We start from the raw sequence: 22,738 nt of genomic DNA, 5'->3' as shown, positions 1-22,738 counted from the left end.
AATGACATTCTGTTGAGTAGAGTCTTTTACTTGGTCACATTTCTTGGTCTGTCATATTTGAAATGACAAAACTTGGATATGGCCATGGATATATTTTCTCATTAAGTATTGGTTTGTACATGTTTATTACTAAAGGAGACAAAAAATACAGAAGTGGTTAGTTGCTACATTACAGGGGCGGTGCCAGGGGGGGCTTGAAGGGCCCTATCCTACCCTAGAAAGGCCAATGCTCCGCTATAGCGCCCTTAAAGATTTTTTTCCCACTTTCATAGCACATCCAATCTCAACTAAAAATGTTCAAATGGCAACCACAGAGTGTTCAGAATGCACAATAAAAAAAATAATTAACATGTAAACTGAGTGCCCCCATTGAAGAACTTCGCTACCCCATATCTCCGCCAACCAAAAATGTCTGCGTCCGCCCCTGGTACATTATATTTCCACATAAAGATCGCATACAGTAGACCGCAGTGATGTACGCTCATGCAGCCTCTTTTTCTCCGTCCGTAATACTCCTTTTAAGTTTGCCTCTCTATTTTTCTTTTTTTCTCATCCTTGAGCGAGGGATTTATTTTTTTCTGCTAAAATCACTTTCAGTTCTCCGTTTAACCATTGACATCTGAAGTCGTTTCATAACCGTTCTCCCGTAAGAATACACCCAAAGCCTTATCCACTCTGCAAAACTTTCTGTGATTATCCTCACTGCGGAAGAGGAGAGGAACTGGCTTCATTTGCATATGACCCTCACTATGTATTTGAGTGGCAGCCTTGAGCTTGAATGAAAATTGGAGGATTTTCATGAATTCAGGTTAAAGGCTCTGTACTTTTTTGCTGCCTTAAAAATGTGAAAGACAGAACATGTTCATTTGAATCGATTTTCAGTGGTTCAAGGTTGTACCTCACTTACCTGATGCTTTTCTGACATCCTAATTATTCACCACAGCGAGTTCAGAAGCAGTTTTCACAACTTACAGAGATTAAAGCGGAGATTTGCCTTAACGATAATGACACTTCCTGATTCTCTGACAATAAAACCGTATCATAGTTATTCGATGCAGACTGTACACAGCAGATTTGTACTGGATCAAAACTAAATACATGGGAATAATTCAGGATCTTTAAGCCAACCCAGACAATAAACCAGGGAAGGCATCAAAGTGAAGGTTGTTTGAATAGCTTTTATAGTTAAACTGCCTGACCATTCTGTTCAGGACGATGACACTGGGTTAGCATGACATGACTGGTGAAAATGGTGGCTAGGAAATTGCTCTTCTCCTCCAAGGAATGATTAAGTGGGTTTTAGTCAGGCTTGAATTAATGACACACGCAAAATGGCTCATGATTATGTAAAGTAATCGTGTGCCGGGGATGAGAAAACGTCTATAGAAGTCGACAGGTAGAGACTCAGATCTCACTTTGGGGTTAATCAACTCTTAGTACCAAATGAGATGGTTTGGTTTTGTGTAAGGCTGTATATTTTGCGGGAACCATGAAATCTCGAGGAGCTTTGATAAATTTTATGACAACTATGTGAATTTTGTAGTTAGTACAATTTGTAACTGGACATGCCGTTGAAAGTTCAAAGCAGGAAGTGATTATGGGCGCGCTACCGGATCCATCGATTCTGGCTCCAATTCATTTTACATTAGAAAAAATTTTGGTCTTAAAATCTTCATATTTTTATTTTTCTATTGTGTCCGTAACTTATGAACCTTAATAACAGACAAATCAGGTGCCTTCTTTCCCCGAGGTCACTCCCGCTAGCGTTGGCAACACTGCTATTCACAAACCATATTCACAAACTATATTATTATACAGGTGCACTATGTAACTTTTCTAGTGAGGGGTATCACCTGCCAACTCTGTAGATATTTACAAATTTGTCTATTTTTATTATAAGATTTTATTTTTATGCACGCCTTTTTAATCACAGTTTATATCATTATTATTCATTGCTTTATGTTGCTCCATATCAGTGAATTTTCATCAACATGGCAAAGAAAACTCTTCTGATTATGATTCTGTCTGTCTCCCTGAAGATGTTACTGCTTTGCCTGAGATGTTTCAAAGTATGGCTTTTACTCTTATCTTTTTTTGTTTGTTTGTTGAGATCCAGGTTTCAGAATGTTGAAAATCTGTGAGCATGAGTCCAATGAGGTTCATCTAGTCTTCCTTTACTTTATTTTAATAGATTCTTTTTCAGACCATGTGATGTGCCCGGTCAACAGGTTTTTGCGCAGTCTTCCTACCAGTGGAGGCAGGAAGACAGTGCCAAAACCTGTCTGCAGTCCAAATTCTTCAGGACAGTATCCCAGGGGTGTAAGAGTAAAAAAGCCCCTCGTCCTGGTTTATAGTCCCCTTAGCACAGTTCCGTTTTTCAGATGCCTCCTTAATCCAGCGACGATATTTATTGTCCTCTGTCCCTATGATGTTTGCTCCGTCTCAGTCCAAAATGTGGTCATTGCAATCACAATTTATTATTTTTGAATGGTCCAAAGTCCTCAAAATGGCACCCATAACAGAAAAAAGTTAAGTCTAAAAGCACATTGCGTCTATTGTGTTAAAAATCTGTTTGCAACAAATTGTGCATCCCTGTGGAGAAATGCAGTACCACTATATAAGAGTGTGTATCATTTTTCAAACATGCTGCTGTTTTTGTGCTTGGTCCACTGATTGTAAGTGTGCTGTGATGGTGCATACAGACCGTTTTTGCTTTAGGAGGATTTTTTTTTTGCCTTTTCGTAACCTTTTTCGTTTTTGTCCTGGGGTGCATGCTGTGACTTTTACTGCAGCGTTCATGGAAATCTTTGACAGAAATCTTCAAATCTGAGCCTGATTCAGCTAGAGGTCGTTTGGATGAAGTAAGCTGAAATAAAAAGTCTTAGGGGTTTGAAGGTAACTAGCCTCTTTGTCTAAAGCATTTCATTTCAAGGCATATAACACTATTTGAAAAATGCACTTTGGGTGCTTTTGTCTACTCCCGTTTCTGAAATGTTTTTCAAACTTGTGACAAAAGAAGCCGAGGTAGAGCGAGGAGGGAGATGGATGTAGTGACTTCAGTAAAAACAGACAAATGACTAACTGTGCTGACTTGACCGTGATAGGTTTAGATGTTGTGATATTGGACTATACAGGTGGTGAGGAGGAGATGGGGAGGTTGAATAGGTTCTTGGTTTTGCTGCTGCGGTGAATGACTAGCAATACAGTAAATCTGCATGATTACCAATAAGGCTGCAAGTATTCAAATTTATAAACATGATATACAAAGGTACAAATATGCTGTAATATATATGCTGTAATATAATAATATATATAACTACCTTCAGGTTTTGCCACTCAAAGCAACAAGCAAAGTCCCTTTTCTGGTCTACAAGCTTTTAAACTGTCACAAAACATCACTAATAAAATGTCTGCACTTCCTTTTTTCACACAGAGAGAGGGTGATGCATCATATATGAGGACAAAGACATGTATAGCAAAAAGCAAGCTGAGTAAGGCACAAACGGAGGGCTAAATCTCACATTTCAGAGCTGGTGATAATACTTTTCGTTGTCATTTGTCATTCTTTGGTGTAATAATCTTAATTGTATTAATTGCGCAGCGTTGGAAGAAACTTTTCAAAACAGCCTGTATAATTTTCCGTGGACTCCCTAAAAGCATTTTAATTGCACCGTCATTATCACTTCCACCAGAGATGATTCTTTTGTTCAGTGTCTTATTTCTTTGCAAGTTTGTTATGCGATGAAATTTGGTTTTATAAAAGTTGGCCAAGAATGAGAAAATATATATATTTGTTTTTTGTGTTGCGAGTTTACTTTCTTTTTTCCAATTACCACTGTGTTAAATCTGCACACAGACATTAAAAGCCAATAAGAATGTAGACTTGTTCTGTCTAGATGGCGTCCTCTCTGAGCTCACCATCTGTCTCATTAAACCAAATGGAGGTTAAATATTCATAATAACACACACGACTAAGCATCGTGCTGACAGGGTAGATTGGGCTATTCTGTGTAGCCTTAGTCAATTTGTACTACATTTGAACTTTAATCATGGCTTTGACCATTACGTAATCACAACTGGATCGTCTGTCATGCGTGAAAGCAAAAGTAATTAATTAAAATAGTTGCTGACAAAATTTAGTGGGAAAATATGTATGAAGTAGTCTCAATACAAAAAAAGCTTGATTTGTGATACTAAGAAATAAAATGGATTCAAATTTGTGATTTTTATACCACAATGATAAAAACACAATTGTTGCACATAAAAATTCTTAAAGCGTATGTGGTTTTATCGTTGTAAAAGTATTCAGGAAATGTACAACTTGGTCCTATTGGTGTTTTTTAGATTCTAGACTGTGGTGATGGGGCAAGAGTCAGTTTGTCCTATTGATAATATTGTACTTTGCCATGAAATATCCAAAAGGTAAACCATCTGTATTAAATATTATTGGCCTATAGAATAATTTGATGTAATTCAAAGTGCTTTACAGAATAAGAAAGGCATTAAAATCACAGTGCAAGTAAATCAAAACATAAATAATCATAAAATTAACATTAGAGTGCAGAATAAAAAATTTTCAGTCATATCCACATCTAAACAGAACCGTTTGAGGCTGGATAGTCGTTTTAGCATTGATTAGTATTGAGTTATGTTGTTTTTATTATATTTATGTATTTTGTGGACAACCCCTGATGTGAATAGCCAAATCTTCCTTCCAAAATTGTGTGGATCTTTACAAAGAAACTCACTTTCTCCTCTCTGGTTTGTAAAGCACTTTCTTTCCCAGCAGCAGTTAATAAATCTTAGCTATTCTGAGAGTGTTTAGTAAAATAACATGGCGCGTGAGGGGAGTGATGATAAGAGACACATATAGGCACTAATTAAACACTGCACTGAAGGCAAAGAGGGAACAGATGTCTACTGTTTTTTTTCAACATCACACTAGTTCACATGCAAATACCTATAGGTTGTGTTCACATGACAACACAATATTCTGTAGAGCTTATATAGTTCAGATTGAGGTGGAGTGCTGTAAATGGAGGAATGGTGCCGTAGAATCTGATGTTTTGACTTACATTACATCATGACATTTTTTGAGCATTTGTATATAACCAGAAGTCTGAATTTTAAAAGAAAATCCAAGTAAGGAAAGGTGAATAGGCTGGAACGGCATCATGCAAACACATTCGCACAATTTTTATCCATTGAAAGCCATGTAAAGCGTCTATATTACACGAAATTGACTCTTGTGAGCTTTTAGCCATGTCAGAATGCTGTTACCTCCTCAAAAACATACTTAGAGTTGTGTATTTTTTTTTTCATTTACACGTTTGAGTAAAACTTTAATTTGGTAGAGAATGGCAATTCCACAGCTGAAATTATCCAAATGATTCTAATGAAGGTGTATGGAGTTTGAAAATAGTGTAATATTGTACCTTTAAGCCACAAGATTAAAGGGCTTATATTACGCTGTATTTAATGATTTGTTATAATGTTGTTTCTTCTCTTTCTATGTTATATTATCACCAGCAGCATGGATGAACCAAAACATCAGGAAAAGCAATAGCATGGATAAATGTAGCACACGCTTGGCACTTTCAACAGTCACGCCCCGTGCGAACAGATGGCACATGTGCTGTTCATGTTTAAGACAGTACCTAAGTGGTTACAGTGTCCTGGCTCAGCCTCCTATTTACACAACAGTGGCCAAAGTGTAAAGAACTGTGCACGATGCCTGACTATGAATCATATTTAAAGGGACAGTGTTCTATTTTTTTACCCTGAAGCATATGAGGATTCTTTTCGGCTGTTTTACCTTGTTGTTCTCTTGGTTTACTCATGGTTTTGTCCTGTTGTACTGTAATAGTTGCCTGGAGTCCAGAACACACATTTCTTCAATACTTTACAAAGATGTCTGGTCACCGGTGAATCTCCCCGTTTTCAAATGGACATGATTGACAGGTGGATTAGGACACGCATGGTCCATCCGTATCGGAAAAAAGAAAAGAAAAAATATTTCACAGGGGTCTGAAAAACATTGTGGATTTCTGCAGAATAAACGGCGAGCACAACTCTTAATTTGAAGTGAAATAAATTTGATTTTATTTGTAAATCATAGGTGATCAATGAGCTCATTTCACACTTCACTGAAAAGAATGAATCTGATCGCACGATCAAGTTTGACTGGGCTTGAGACATAACAGAGGACGTGGGGTCCAGACTAATGTCAATCTGTTTAAAAAACACAAAGATCTCATTCTGTATTTGCCAGGCAACTGTAATCTATGGAACGATATCCAAATCTCATAATATAATATTGTCACAGTATTCTTGTTGCAGTATTTCGATATTTTGTACTTACTAATACTTTTTCCTTTTGAAATGCCTGGATGAACATTCATTGGTATCATATTCCAAAGGACCAAAGGACTATGTGTTCTGGTGGCTTTTGTTAAACAAAACATTGCATTTTGCCAAAGGAGATGGTGATTTGATAATAGAGCTATATTTGGTACCTTTTCTTTCTTGGAAATGCAATATTTTCTGAAAGAATTAGTTAGGTTGACAGTTCATGTGTAACAAAACCACTTTATATGCAAAACTGTTTTCTCCAGAAGGCAGGGATACTGGTAGTCTCTTCCTTCACAATGGCATTGATTCTAAAAATACAGTGTTTAGAAGCAACATTTAGAGATGGATTACTCTTTTTTTGGAAGGTAATCCAAGTTACATATTAACTTTACTGTGTCCTCTTCAATTTATGTGTTCTGTGGTGGTACATTAATCTATTTTACTGTTAATAAGATTTAAAGTAATTTTGAACAATTGAATGGTGACCTGATCTTGCAGTGATCTGCCTGTTATATGGAGATGCAGCACCTTTCTGTTCAATACAGCTTTTTGCTCAAACTCACATCCACTCTACTTTTACATTGCTGCTTAATTTGCCTGTCTACATCGGTGTGAGTTACAGGTGGATTTAATCACAGTACATGAGTGAACTCTCAGAGGAACCAGATAATGTAGGCATGTAGGCCTATAGAAGCTGTCATCAAATTCAAATCTAGAAGGTTCTTTGCCTGGGATCCAGAGCACACACTCCTTCAATACTTTGCGAGATGTGAGTCTGGTCACTGGTGAATCTCCCCTCTTTGAAATGTGTGTGATTGACAGGTGGATTAGCCGATTGGGGACACGCATGGTCCGCCTGTATTGGAAAAAAAGGGGGGGGGGGGGGATATCACAGGGGACTGAAAAACATCACAGATTTCTGCAGAATCAATGAGCAAAGGACAAAATTTTGTTCATCTGGGGTGAAATAAATTAGATTTTATTTGTAAATCATAGGTGACCAATGAGCTCCTTCGTTTCACTTCATGTCACTAAAAAAACAAATCTGATTGCACGATCATGTATAAAAAATATAGAGAGATCTCATTCTGATTTGCCAGACAAGAAGTCTCTTAGAAAATGGTTTGAATTTCTTGCCTTATCACCCACACAAATGTAAAAGCATTTTAGTGATTTAATATTGACAAAAGTAGTTCTGCAACACTGCAGTTGCGATGGATTTCTGTTGGTGTTGTAGCTTTAAGAGAGGCTGTGGAAAGCTGGCTCATGTTGAAGAGCACTATAGTGTGTAGGAAAATGTCCCAGCATGCACCCACACCTCACACCGCCCCAAATTCTGCACCCACGTCTTTTAGCATCCAAGTCAGAGCCATGTGCTTACGCTTGCATTTGTGTAACCAAATTTTCCTGCTTCATCATTCTTTAAGAAATCCTCAAGAATAAGATGAGCACCTTGTATTTTAATGGTGAACTATGCAACTTTTCTGATTTTCTGCTTGTTGCTACGGAAAGGCCACTCCTGACATGTTCCACAGTAAACTGGAATTACACTTATCTATCTTGCATGTATTCAATTATAAGTGTTTTTGTTGCTGTAAAACATACATTCATACTACGAGCGGACTCCTCTCTCCACAGATCTGACTTGGAACTGGGTGAGAACCTGAGGATTGTGAGCTAAGGAGGGTTCAAATAGGGTCCTAGGAAGATTGCTGAATTACTGAAACATCATCTAAATCCTCTTCAGGCATGTTTTCAATGAGGGAACAACATCATAACACGGCAGGAGGCTCAAAAATCTATTTTGCATAATACCTCCACTTTAATGCCGATATTTCGCTGAAGATTCCAGGCAAAGCAATAACATCCATAGAGTAAGCAGGTGGCGGTCCTTTCACTAGAACAATTCACCTTTAAATCGTTTTTGCATTTGCTGGCACAACACTGCTGACAAATTTGTGTTTTTATCCGTGTTGTGCATAACAGGTGCTGGTTAGGTGCAAAAATCAGGCAGAGCTTTTGAGGAGCCCAGCAGAGTGCTAGCTGCACCTGTATGATGTCCCCGCCACTGAAAGGGAAAAGTAGCAAACAAATTATGTCGTTTTGCATAACGCTTAACAACTTATAACAAGCAGTGGTTTTACATAGCTGCCAAGTAAGACCAGTACATGAGGAGAAAAATGTCAAATATCATTCTGGGGTAAAGGTGCCACAGTGGGGTTAGCATTTACCCAGGAACTATACACGTTAAGAGGATCAAACATGGAAGCAAAGGCTGGTTCATAGGACAAATTTTAATCAAATTGAGATTCAATGGTTTCAGATTGTTAATAATTAGCTAGGGGATTTTTAAACGAGGTCTACAGTCACTTGTCTGTTAGTTATCTGAAATTTTAACCTATCAGTTTTGGGTTTTTTTCATGCCATACTGCCAAGATTTAGTAGTTTTCAATCTCTTTTCATTTTATCCTTTTTTCTTTGATTATTTCTTTGTTCTTTTGTTCTTTGGTTATAAACTGCTGCAAAGAATAGCTAGCTAAGGACACTGTAGGTTGCGGTTATTAGCAAAAGCAAAGTACCATCTTCAAGTTAATCCAAAGCTGACCCAAATATATACTGGCGTGCAACCCATGATATAGTCTTTGAATAGTTGACATCTTTGAATACAAATGACATGTTTTTACTCTGTTTTTGGTTGATTAATATGTCATCGCTAAATGTCTTAAAACAACTGCCTTTTCTTTTAAGTACGCACTATTTTGTGACGTTGATGCTTCATTTTGATGGATGAAACGTGACATTTGGGATCTGGTTCTCAGCTACTCAAATAGATTATTCCCATTCATCTGTTGGAACATTTAACTGAAACATTTCCATTCCTTTTAGCACATCAAGATTTTTCACAGACAAGCACATCTGAAATGCCAACTGCAGAAAAAAATAAATAAATTTGCCCTTAGTAAAAAGCCCCAAGCTGACAATCTGTTTATGTTCTATTAAAACATAAGACGTCATTGACAGCTACTTGAACTGCTACAGTACTGGCTGTAATAGCTATGGCTCTGGCTGCAGTGAGAATGAGCCTGACTGTTATTCCAAATCGGATGTATTTTCATATGTTTGGAGACTTGTCAAATTTGTCTCTGGAAAGAAATATACTTTGTTAGCAATTTGCAAAAAGATGGTGGAGAAAATTGTTTATTATATCAATAGTAGAGTTGTGTTGCATTGTGTTTGATAAGCCTGGTTAGCAACTGCATGTACACAGTTTGGAGTCAATTTAAGTTCGGTTTTGGAGGCACAGTTGGGTGAATGACAAGACCAGCTATATTTGTAAAGCAAAAATTACAGAAATTCAACATTATAATCACAATACAAACAAAAAAGTAAATCAATTTTGAATGATAATATCCCATACCAATTCCAATATGAACGAATCAATCCTCAAATGCTTTTTATACATGCAATTGTTTGGACAAAAAGCAATTGGTTGGATTTTTTAAAAAGGGTTGCTAATGAACCATTTTATAATCACTTGGAAGACCAGGTGAAAGGTAAACTAAAGAACTTGATTTGCTTTTCAGATTGCATTTGAAATAGTTTTGTTTTTTAAATGTTATACTTTAATTGGATTTATTTGTAAGTTCCTGCATTTGAAAACTGAGAGCATTTCAAGTACTTCATATTTCTTGTTATTCTGTTCACTCCCTGTCGCTAACCTTGACAGAACGCTATCAAGTAAGAAAAATCCATTTACCGTCAGTCACACGTTTCCCACTCAAATCTCTCCTGAAGTTTTTGTGAAAAGACCCTTTATGTGCTTTACTAAGAGAAAAACACGGCCAGTGAATAGGGCATTATAATCGAGGCATCAAGGATACGAGAACAAAGAACATGAACATTTTTCTCTCACTGAACGAATAAAATATACTAACTCTATACCAATTGTGTTACGCTGCTGTCCTTGTACTTTCCATCGCAACCCGATGTCGAACAAATAAAGGTTAATAATCATTTTACATGATGCCGCCTTTGAAGACACCCAAGGATCCCTTACAGTAAACGCAAGTTAAAACTGCAACACACATTAACAATAATTTAAAATACAAGGTTCTCTTCTCTTATATTTAGTTTTGGAAGTACTGAGGTAACGAGAGCATTGTTTGTCAGTTTTAGGGACCAGCTCTGATGTGGCAAGTTCATATCAATTTATTTCAATACAATACACTGTAGATTTTTTAATATTTACAAATTGTGCATTGGGCGAATATTAACATGAACACAAATATTATACTGTATTTACACCACTAATACTTGTTAAATTGCATGGACATAATAATCTAGATAATCTTTTGTGCAGTTTTTCTATGTGTAGTTTGCATATTCTCCCTGTGTCTGGGTGGGTCTCCTTTGGGTGGTCTCACCAACCAACCCAAAACATAAAAACATAAAAACCTCCAGCTAAGGTACTCCCGACCGAACTTTGCTTACGATTTGGAGATGGATCACTGCTCCTGACAGATTACCCCCGTGGTATTTGATAATGGAGAATGTTCATCTTAATTTGTTACTACACTTTAATTTGACTGGAATTCAATGGCGACAGATCTACAGGGAAACGCCAAAGACGACATTTCAAGAGATGCTATTATATGAACCAAACTCAATGTTGCCAATTGTTTTCTAATGTGTTGCAACGTTTCAGCTTCCTTCCAAGTGCCAGCGCTGACACATAAACCCATTGGAAAAGCCAGTCAACACAGACCAGTGGCCCAGCTCTGAGGCGGTATAAATAGTCGCACATGGTGATCATCTCTTTCAACTCGTTCTTCTTTACAGCTGGCTGACCTCGTTGGCTCATTCGTCACTATGTCTTGTGTCTCGTCAGCCGTCTTTAACTTGGCTGTTACCACTCTGGTCCCAAAAAAAACACAACCCCCATTCCTGTCTTCCACCCCTGCTCTGAAACTGGACAGCAGCGAGTTTTAAGTCGAGGAATGAGGAGGGAACAGCAGGTCTGGCTCTCTGCTGATAACAGTTGGTTCAGCTTTGAGAAATGGACCCGTCAAGACTGCAGGGTCGTTAGGGTGGTATGATTTGGTTATGTTACCCCAGAAGTTATAGTGTCAAAAGAATCGCTTCCCAGGCACTAATCAATAATACAATTTGTCCCAGAAGTAGATATTAATCTGAAGTATCAATATTTATTCCTAAATAGTTTTAGCATGGTCTCAATCTAAATCAGAACTATACTAAAATAAAAGTAAGGTTTTGTTTATTACTCTGAAAAACATGAGTCCTTACTGAAAGGCATAAAGCATATCTCACTTCATGGAGAAAGTTTGGTTTTAACTGTATTTCCATGGAATTGAACTGGTGAAGTGCCATCTCCAGAAAGTTACATACTGTACCTTTAAAGACATTATTATTATTTAGTGTTGAAATATCTATTTAACAGTAAAAATTATTATCATTATTGCATCGAAACTGGTGTAGTATCTAGCCTTTTCGATACTGAAATTGAGTTTGAAATTTTAGTGACAGTAGGTAACGCTACCCCAAGATTCGTGGTCTGTTTATGAGATATAATTAACATTTGGGATAGTCTTTCAATATTTGTATTCATTGCCAGTACGTAACTGATGTAGTAGTGTAGAGTGGGTCGTAAAGCAGTGCGAGTATGTTGATCCCTATTCAGAAAGAGAAGATTAGATCAGATAGGGCGTCTGGTTTAAAACTTGAGTCTAATAATTACTCTTACCACACTTTGGAGAGAAAGATGATCCATGATGGCCTTTATTGGTATGACAAGTTTAGAAGTGCTGTAAACATGACTTGAGTTACTTAATTTTCCTGCCTATGTTTGGTAGAATGACTTGTTTGGTTCATTGTAAACAGCAGTTTGTTTTGCTGAATGATTTTAAGTGGGTGGTCACTGCCGAGCCAACTAGTACAATCATATTACTCTGCAATTTTATGCCAGTTTAGATCAAGACCACCTTAAAAATTGTCTGGAAATTTGATTCTTTTTTTCCAGTATCGACTGTCGACACGTATTCAAAGAAGTAGCTGTGATACTAGTTTTAGTAAGTATCAATAGAGTACTTTACAAAATAGCCTTAATTTGAGAATAAAACTCCTTTATTTTTATTCAATTGTGGATTAGTTATGCTCTAGTCAACAGCACACAGCGTTCCACCCTGTCTTTATGAACACAGACCTTTTGAACTTGGAATCAAAGGTCGCAGAGCATCCAAATGGGAAATCGCTTTTTGGCAATGGAAACTGCCAGAACGTTGAACCACAATTCTTGTCAACACCCAGTTTAAATGAAGTGTGCACTGGACTGAAGACATCACCAAATGAAATTGAATTCACTTGGGAGGTTGCGCAAATCAATATTTTGGAAGGCTTTTGCTTTTTTCAGTGTAAATTTGAACTAACTTATGTTCCAGGCTATTAGCTGGTAAAGTTATTGACAATAGTTACTTATCATTATGAAGCAAAATTGCTCTAGGTGAGGATAGATTGATTGGAAATAACGAAACTGTGTATTTTTGTTTTTCTCTTGACAATCTTACTGGTATGGTCCATTTTGGCTCCAGGACTGGCCAATCCTCCAATTATGATTTCTCGTGGCCATCCCCTCTATCTCTTCTGCTCTCTTGGTAATTATTTTCCTTGCACTCACAGTAGCATGAGACATTGTGGTATTACTACTCATTCTGTTTATTGGAAAGGGCCCATTTCTGCTCACTGGAATTCGTTGTTTATAGAGTAATATGACAACCTCTGGCTTATTATTAGATGTTTACCCAGCTGTATCTGAAGAGAAAGCAATATTGGTGCACTATTGTCTCTCAAACATTCTGTAAGGTTATATATCCCCATTGTTTATATTGGGATTGGGCAATGTATTAAATTGAGTTGTGGTGTACGAGCTGTATTATTAAATCAAGATTTGCTAAGAGACATCCTTATACCCGCTGTATAAAGAACTATACTGACTGTATAAAGAAGTGGACTAAGTGAGTGTGACGTCATCCATAGCTTTTCCATTCCATATTTGGAATTCCGACCACGAGTAATCAAAGAGTCAATCTGGAGCGAGGCTGGTAAGGTAATGCTACTTCCCACCCGCAATGCTGGTTTGGCAGGGAGTGGACGCTTAGCAACGCTGTCGATCAAACGCCAGCAGGAGCGACTTCGGGGAAAGAAGGCGTCTGATTTGTCTGTTATTAATGTTCGTGCCTTGATTTACGGACACAATAGTGAAACAAAAATACCAGGATCATGTAGAGCGGGTTAATATGAACATTTTAAGACCAAAATATCATTGCTTAGAAAATGGCTAACAATGTATTCTTATTTGAGTAGGTCGCCTCTCCACAGATCTGACCCGTAACTTGGCTGGGTGGCATCTCTTGCTTCTGTCCATGAAGGTTTAATGTCATACTGTGAGATATTTCAGCAGTAACATCTGTATATCTGTAGCATATTTATGAAATGCGACAAAAGTAACATGAGCCTCTAATAAAATAAAGATTAATTTAAAATTTAAAAGCACTCTGTATTGTTCACTGAAGACCTTCTGCCTGATAGAATTTTATGAAGAGATCTGAGGCTCGGCACATTCATTGCACTGTTACTGTTGTCACCATAAGACGCCAATAATCCTATATTCATTAGCAACGCGACCTTTAGCGTTATGTACAGTGTGAAAGGAAACTAAAGAAGACATATTGCTCTCCTCTTTCCCTATCCGCTGTTTTCATTATAGCCTCCACTTCTGCTCTGAAGGATTGACCGGGATAAGCAGCAGCACTATTCATTTCAATGATCCCAAGATATTGCAATGTGGGTTTCCTGTTTTAACAAGACACATATATAGATGCCCTGGTCACCTCCAATCAAGTTCCAATAAGCCCACGGATGTTTATTAAACCTTGACGCGAAGGTTGGCTAGTCTTTCAAAGCCGACATGTGATGGAGTCACTCGGAGTGTAGCGTTCAGTTTTTGCTTTGTGTGTGTGGCTGTGTACATGCCTTCTACATTAATGGAAACCTGACCCCGCCTCGCCCGGGCCGAACTGGCAGTGGGTTACAATGCACTAAATATCGAAGGCAACAACGTGCTGACAGAGGGTGAGGTGTATGGGCAAGGGCAGAGAGCAATCTGGGGTTCAGATGGTCACAGGAAACCTTGGCAAGTAATAGGAATTTAAAGTGCAATAAGTGAGAGTGCTGTAGTATTAGTCCGGCTATACTGACCTGCTGTTATCCTTGGTGTAGTGCGACTCAGCTAAAGTAGAAGCTAGAAAAAGGTTTTTAAAAGGGAATGGATATTGTGATTGTTAAATGTTCTGAAAAGGCTGCAGCTATACAAATAAACTTGACTTGCCTTCAGGCGTTTGAAATATTAATTAGTTACTTCGAACAGAGAAGATGAAAGTTGGAAAAATATTTGTGATAAGACAAATTGCCAATTGCCTACTAAACACAGGTCAAGATGTATTTTCCATATCTTTTTTATACGGCTAAATGAGAATTCCTGATTCTCTTTTTTGTGAGTGGCCTTTGTGATACAGCACTGAAGTAAAGCAAACACAACACATTGATATAATAAAGCAATTGCATGCTTTTGAGATCATAAGAATTGGCTGCTGTGCTGTTGGTGCTTCATAATAAGCAGCATGTAATATAGAATAAAACAAGAGTAGTGTTTTAGATGGATGCACTTATTCATAACTGAGAAAAATGTATTTAGAAATAACAAAGATGACAAAAATGATCACAACTCAGTGTGTGAAGTTGGATTTCTGCCTCCTTAATCTGAATTATCAGGACTGTGGTATTTTGATGGATGTTTTTGGTTTGTCTTCAAGTCCATCACATAATATTATAGTTCATAGCGGTTCTTTTCATTTGCTTGGCTTAACACTGTGCCCTACAATCCCTCACATAACAATATATAATTTGAGGACGTTGTCTAATGTGTCCTTCCATTGCTCATATACTCTTACAGTTGGGGCTTATGCAACTCTGGGCCAAGTATCTGATAATCCCCTGACACTGGCTGATGAAAATAGTGAAGCGCTGCAGGCACGCTGTACAGTCGCTCATGGTTTATCTAATTAGACAGGTTTATTGTGCAGAACAGGCCCCACACACTACTATTTCTATGTTACTTAACACAGATGGGCTGAATCATAATGAATGAGTTGTACAAGGCTTGACACCAAAAGCTGATTATATGATGTTCAATCAAGCAACAATTTACTACAAAAATGGAAGAATGTGGGATAATGCGATGCAAATTTGAGTTTGGCAATAACATACCTTTCAGTAGCCTACGTAAAACAAGCCCAAGGCAAAACAAAGTTGTTGGATGCTGTCTAAATCATAATTATAACATTTTCGAAAAAGCAGTAATTTTTATTTGGGGCATTAGAGAAAACAAATGACTGAGAAAGTGGAATATAAATGTCTAATCTCAAATAAGTGATTGCCTTGACATTGCCAAACAAACAAATAATGTGTTTTGTTTTTGTTTTTAATTAAAAAATCAAGATGTAATGAGCAGCTCTATAACTCATGAGTAACAGACTTATTAACGCCACGTTCCAGTTGTCCTCTGAGGTCAGATTTTCCAACTTGTTCCAACTTGTAAATTCACATTGGAGCGCCCAGCGATCTCGGAATTCCTATTCAGAAACTCGAGTAACATTTCAGAACTCTGAGCTGGTTCTGAGAAAATCCAACATGGCTGCGCTTCATGTATTGTAGTAGTTAAAAATACTGATCATACTCTTGTGTTATTCTGTCTTTAGATGCTCCCTCCTGTCTATTTGCTTCTGTGAACCTGCTCCTGTGCAGCTGTTGAGGCTCTGCATTTATAAATGCACTGTTATACGGATACATGGAACTAATGTCAACAAAAACAGAAATTCACGTTCAAACGTTGATCTGAAAGTAACAAATGTAACAACAGGCAAAAATTGGCCAGCATTTTGGTTGATCTGAGCATTTTTCTAGTTTTGTTTACTACTTTTAAGCCATTACTTTACATATATCGTCATTGTTTATCACAGAAACTCGGAAAAAATGCCACTCCAAGGTGCGAGGATAAATAGAACACAGCATAATTGATTTTAGATTAATCCAAGCCCCTCCATGACTTCTGTTGATATCAAGTTCACCTGCTGTTTTTCATTGTTAATATAATTAAAGCAACAATTTGTGTTTTAGGAGTGTGTAGCCAATCTATCTTGCAATGTTGGAATGCTACTGACAGGCAGATAGAGTTATGAATTTTGGGTACAGCTTTACAAATCCAAACCAACTTCCACTATTCCAAGATGGAGTTTAAATTCAAGTTGATTGACTCGGGGTATACACCTTAGAAAACACGCAGCCATGACTAAACTTTCACTGTTTGTCATTGAAAACACTCGACTTATTAAGCCTCCTTTGGTTATTTGTGTTTAGCTTAGCATTAGCCCAGAGGGGTATTTACTGAGGCAATTATAAGGAGCAGTTAATTGTACAGGGCTCTTGTGGTTTGCTTGAGGGCCCACGCCGACCTTGTGGATCGTGGGGGACGTCCTGGTGTCTCTGGATTAGGCCTGACCCAGCGCACTCCTGCAGAAAACCGCATTTCAAACCTCACTGACCAATGCAAATCTTTATAATGAGCTGCTATTTGTGGAAGAATAATGGGGAAAATACAGTTTACAAAGATGAAAGCGCACTGGAAATTATTCCTTTGGCTGTTTTTAGAGTTTTATTATAAATTGGAAAGTCATAGATTTCAAAATAGTAAATGTGTGTGTGTAAAAATAGCAAAAGAAAATATTTGTCATGAAAAAAGCTCATTTTACTCTTTGTATTTATGCGTTTCAGGTTCTGGTTATAGGAAATATTTTTGATAACTTTTAATATTTTGTTTTAAATTGTTAATCGCTATGAAAACTGTCCTAATTTCTCATCATTCTGAAACCCATGGATAGCCATAACTGCACTGGGGCAGGCTGACACTGTTCTCTCCAGTACAATCATATATCAGGGCCGCAAATCCTGTTGTCAGTTTTGTTTTGTCTTGCCCAAGGCCACAACCATAGTTTGCATTGAAGAAAGTGGAAATCAAACCACCAACCATCGATTCAGCGTGCAGTATATTCTATGAGTTATTGTTGCTAACAGTACAATAGTAACAGTGTACCATATTTCTTCTCATTAAGAAACCATCTTCCCTGGCAACACTTTACTTTTCTTATTCACTACAATAGTTTCACATCTTCTGTCTTAACATACAGCCCCCATAATCCCAATACACACTCATATTCTCAAGTCCAGTGCAGTGCTTTGACCCTAACCCACTGCTGCTTCTATACCGACCGTCTTGTATAAATATGTTGGATTTCCTCCCACACGCTCACTCACTCCTGCACATGTTACATCATCTTTGGTGCTAAGTTGCTTTTATCTTTTCACATTGTTATCTTGTGTCCTATATGTAGGTCAAGAAGAGGTATACTTTATTTTGTGAAACGAACTTGTGCCGCTGCAGTGAAATTTGTATTTTTACCGTTGTTGGTTATACAGTTTGTTTGCCCAGTAGCAAAACAAGTCATGATACAATATGGTCACTTTTTCGTATATCGCTTTTCCACCTTTAAGGCACTCAAAGCCCTTTTACAACAAGGAAGTACTCACCCATTCACACACACATTCATACACCAGTGTACACAGGCACTGCTGGCGAGGTGGGTTACGTGTTTTGCCCAAGGACACAACGACAGCATTCATCTGTGTGAGCTGGAATCACACCGTTAACTGCGAGTCAGCTAAAGGTGACGCTCAACCAATGATGTTTATGTCGAGAGCGGGGTTCGAACTGCCAACCTTTTGAATCAGTAGACACAGTTTCACAGTACTATGTATTCAATTCACGTTTGTTAGGTTCTTGAGTCACGAACCAGCACATTTACAGGCATCTTTTAGCACATTTCTGATTGTCATAATATCATTTGTCGGTATAATGAAAAAATCTAGATATTAAATTGGTCAGTATCTCAGTTTATTGTGAGTGTAAGCTGTGTATCTCAAAGATCAAGTAAAAATTTGAGAACTACATCTTTACCATTGCAAGACAGAGCCATCGCCTTGCTAATACTTCTATGTTGTACAACTATACCACTTGTGTGTGTGAAGGATATCTGTAGGTGATGCAGTGGCTGATGCAGACTGTAAATGACTCAAACTTGAAATGCTTTGACAAAAAACCCTCCTCCTCTTAAAGTTGTGGATGTCAGTGCAAAACCTCAGAAACTCCAGCTTTGTGACAAACACATCGTGAGCTTAAGTCCTGTCGGTGCGCTTTGCTTTGAGGGATTTGAGTCAGTCTGGGCTAAGGGATCCCGGTGCTCTGGATGTCAGAATGGGACTTTTTAAGAAGAACATCTCCGCTGACACGCCTCTGCACACTCACACAATATTCCCCATTCCAGGTGTATTTTTAGTTGCATACTTGTGTCATATTTGCTTTAACTGCAAGATTTTATTCAACTAAAGGCTTCACTACAAGGGGATCTCTTATGAGTGTACTGGACATCAATGTTAAAGATATATTCTGTGACTTTTCTGGTGGAGGTTTGGCATTTATTTGTATCCAAGGGGATCTTCTAGCATTACCTGGGAATTCTCCACAGTGTACCATTAATACTACTTATCTATCTAGCATTTAGTTCAATCTGGCTGGGTGTTTTATTGCTGCAAACCTTGAATACCTTGAAAAACATGCTTTTTTATCTTGTTGGATTGCCTGCCCACGGATCTGACCTGTAACCTGGCACCACATGCTCGTCACCATTGACAGATAGACAAGTATAACATCATTCTGTGGAACATTTTAGTCAAAGTAATAACATCTCTGTGGCATGTGGCGGATCGTGACCTCCATTGAAATAACCAAATGTTCAGTTTGTTTCCATAGTTCAGTTCAAATGGTACAGTCACGAATACACAATGAACATTTTATGCGTTTCATTTAAGGCAAATAAATGATGCTGAGTTATGCCAGATGCCCTCTCTTACAAAACCACTACACGGGAAGAAGGAATTGCGCATCTTGCCAAACACCACAAAGATAATGTGACCTGACAAGAGCAGGAATCGTACTGTCAACCTTGAATCACTGAACAACATCTGGCCTAAAGCATTTTGAAGCAAAGTTGTATTATACAGATGTTCACACTTGTCTACCACACCACATGAAAACTGGACTATGAATAAACCAGGGCTAGATCAGGACCAAACCAAGTCTACATCAGGACTAAATCACTATATCGACTTATTTTATCTGGAACAATATTTTTTTGTTGCTGAATATTTAGTGTGTGCAAAATTTCTGTGCAAATGTGTTGAGATTTTTGTTATTTTTGTTGTAAAACGGTACTATTTGAGCTGTAGAGGTTAGAATATGTGATTTATCTGGCTAATTACTGCTTAATTATTGCTTCTTTTGTTACAGCTTAGACCTTTTAAAAGTGGTTTTACTGGAATCTTCTTGTATTATTGTTACTGTGTCAGTGGCAAAGAAATTGTTATACATCTTTAGTGATATTTTGTGCTTCAAAATGTGTTATCATGACAGGCCTAGCCATACTGCATTTAATCATAAAACATAATTGCTGCTCTCGCTAAATAAATACCTCAATTATAGTACTGATACTTGATATTGCTAAACTACTGAACAAATTGCCATGTCTTTTATACATTCCCTGGCCAAAAAGCTAAGCAAATAGGTTCGAGCCTCCAGCAGTTGGTCAGGTCATGGTTCAGCAACAGTCTGTGCTCAAAGAATGAGATCAGCTGACACCGGAATATACTGAATGACCAGGTTATTCCATCAATGGATTTTTTCTTCCCTGATGGCACGGGCATATTCCAAGATGACAATGCCAGGATTCATCGGGCTCAAATTGTGACAGAGTGGTTCAGGAGCATGAGACATCATTTTCACACATGGATTGTCCACCACAGAGTCCAGACCTTAACCCCATTGAGAATCTTTGGGATGTGCAGCGTCAGACTCGACCATCATCAATGCAACATCTTGGTGAAAAATGAATGCAACAAAATCGAAACAATGCCACCGCAAATGTGTGCCGTAATCAAAGCTAAAGGCGGAACAACCAAATATTGGAGTGTTTTTAGTGGCTTTTTTTTGCCAGGCAGTTTATTAATGTGATATTTGGCTGTTCAACTGTATGTCTTGGGCTAAACTTTACACTTGTATGACAGGGCTATTTGATCAGCTAGGGGCCGATCTTGTGCTAATTCCCCAGTGAAGTGTAAAATGCCACAGATCAGAGCCATCTCAGAGTTGCATTAATATTAATATGAGTCTCTTCTTTGACAGAAACCTTGGAAAGTCGGGCCTGAGGGTGTCCTGCCTGGGATTAGGTAAGAGTCACTGTATAATGGACTTCTGATGTGATAACTCCACAGACCTCCTCTGTACAGAGACACACTCAGGGCTGCAGCCTTGTCTTGACAAGGAAAAAGATTTTATTTGCATCATTCAAACAGTTTAGGTTTAAGTCCTGGAAATGCATTTGTTATATCCATGTATGATTAATATTGTAGATTTATGCTGTTAATGTTCATTAAATTGACAATTGTAATAGTAGGCCTACCTTATATGTCAATTATAAAGAGCAAGCAGATGAAATGAAATTGGGTGATGTATCTCACAGAAGTACTGTTGTAAAAGTACTCTGCATGTAAACAGAGTTGGCACATACACTTTGAACACATGCAAGAGTTCATGTTAACCATATAGCTTACCTAATTACTCAACTTTGGTAATCGGGTAGAGCAAAAATCATAATTGGAATTTAATTAATTGCTAGGTTTCAGATGACATCACAACATTCTCTAAGCCAGTCATAATTAATACAGATAGGTGCAGCTAACATGAATAAATTAAGTAATCAAACATCTCTGATATTGGACACTTTCTCTCATATGCTGGTGGTAAATTGTATTGAACCTGAGGCCAAACTGGACCAGACCCTGAGCACGTGTCTCCCCTCGTGTCCTGTCAGTACTTTTGGAGACACATCCGTCTTTACACATGCTTGTATGGAGTATGAAAGTGTTATATTTAACCCTGCAGCTTCAGTGTTCAGTGTGTAGTATCAGTGATCTCATCTTAAAGCTTGTATGTCAATTTTGAGCCTCTTCTCTTTCTGTCCACAGGAACATGGGTCACATTCGGAGGGCAGATAACAGATGAGGTGAGAACACATGGATGTTGTTTTTTTAACACCAGTCAAACGTGTAGGAAAATCCACTCTTACGACAGATCTGTTTGGAATTGCTCAACATGGTACAGTCTGCAAAGAGATTACAGTATGTAGAGCAGTTAAACAATCACTTCATTACATTATATTTAAGTTTAGATTAAAACATAGAGAGTGACAGTAGTTTCAGTGAAATGGTCAAATATTGCTGCAAGTAGTTATACCCATGATGGGAAAAATCTAAATTTGTCATATATTCTATAGTCCCATTGTTTTGTTGTGCATGTATCATATAAAAAGTGACTGTAAAATAAAAATACATGTGTAGAAATATCACATCATTATCATCATTATTCAGTTACTATGACGCAGGTGACAGTTCACACCTTAGGATTATTTCTGAACTAATGACAGATACTCCTTGTAACCAACTAGGGTGTGTTCGTTTCATCATAGTTGGCACTTGCCCTTCAGACAAATATAAAGCAGTAACTTACCAGAACCTTATCAGAACTGAAAACGCTACTTGGATGAAAGGTTAAACATTCACTTTCACTTTTTTTGCTATTTTATTACTATTAGCAGCACGTTTTGTAGGTTTAATTGTAGAGAATATACTGGATAACCCTATACGCAGACTGCTCACGACAGCGATTTTGATATATTTGCAGTGTGACCCCAGTAATGCGTTGGTCTAAGATTAAATCAGCTGTCAATATTTACGAGACAATATTGATAAGAAGCTATATTTTGGATGTTGTATGAAAGCCTATCACATTCATACATTAGTGATCTTTTAACCACGTGTTTGTGCCCTTCCTTCTCACCAGATGGCGGAGCAGCTGATGACTCTGGCCTATGAAAACGGCATCAATCTGTTTGACACAGCCGAGGTCTACGCGGCTGGAAAGTGAGTAAAATGGATACCACTGGTCATTTCTCTGCAGAATGAGGAGGTATGGGCGTTTGAAACTGGCACATCTGCTCATCATAAATGCACCATAAAGCCCGCGCTACATAAACTCCAAATTATTCCCATCCCAGCATCGACAATGAGCCAATTTAGACAGGTAAAGTGG

The 22,738-nt window shown here is 37.9% G+C and overlaps 1 protein-coding gene across 6 annotated transcripts in view; it reads left to right on the top strand.

Moving 5' to 3' along the window:
* The window catches only part of kcnab2a (potassium voltage-gated channel subfamily A regulatory beta subunit 2a), a 123,871-nt gene that overhangs the window by 73,287 nt on the left and 27,846 nt on the right, over positions 1-22,738 (top strand). For all 6 annotated transcript variants that reach the window (XM_033966698.2, XM_033966697.2, XM_055221946.1 and 3 more), the window contains 3 exons: positions 20,774-20,817; positions 21,616-21,653; positions 22,490-22,569. In XM_033966698.2, the coding sequence (XP_033822589.1) occupies positions 20,774-20,817; positions 21,616-21,653; positions 22,490-22,569 (162 nt within the window). The remainder of the gene's footprint in view (positions 1-20,773; positions 20,818-21,615; positions 21,654-22,489; positions 22,570-22,738) is intronic.

The sequence above is a fragment of the Periophthalmus magnuspinnatus genome, chromosome 5 (assembly GCF_009829125.3).
Source record: "Periophthalmus magnuspinnatus isolate fPerMag1 chromosome 5, fPerMag1.2.pri, whole genome shotgun sequence".
Lineage (NCBI taxonomy): Eukaryota > Metazoa > Chordata > Actinopteri > Gobiiformes > Gobiidae > Periophthalmus > Periophthalmus magnuspinnatus.
This window is presented reverse-complemented; position numbering and strand designations above follow the sequence as displayed.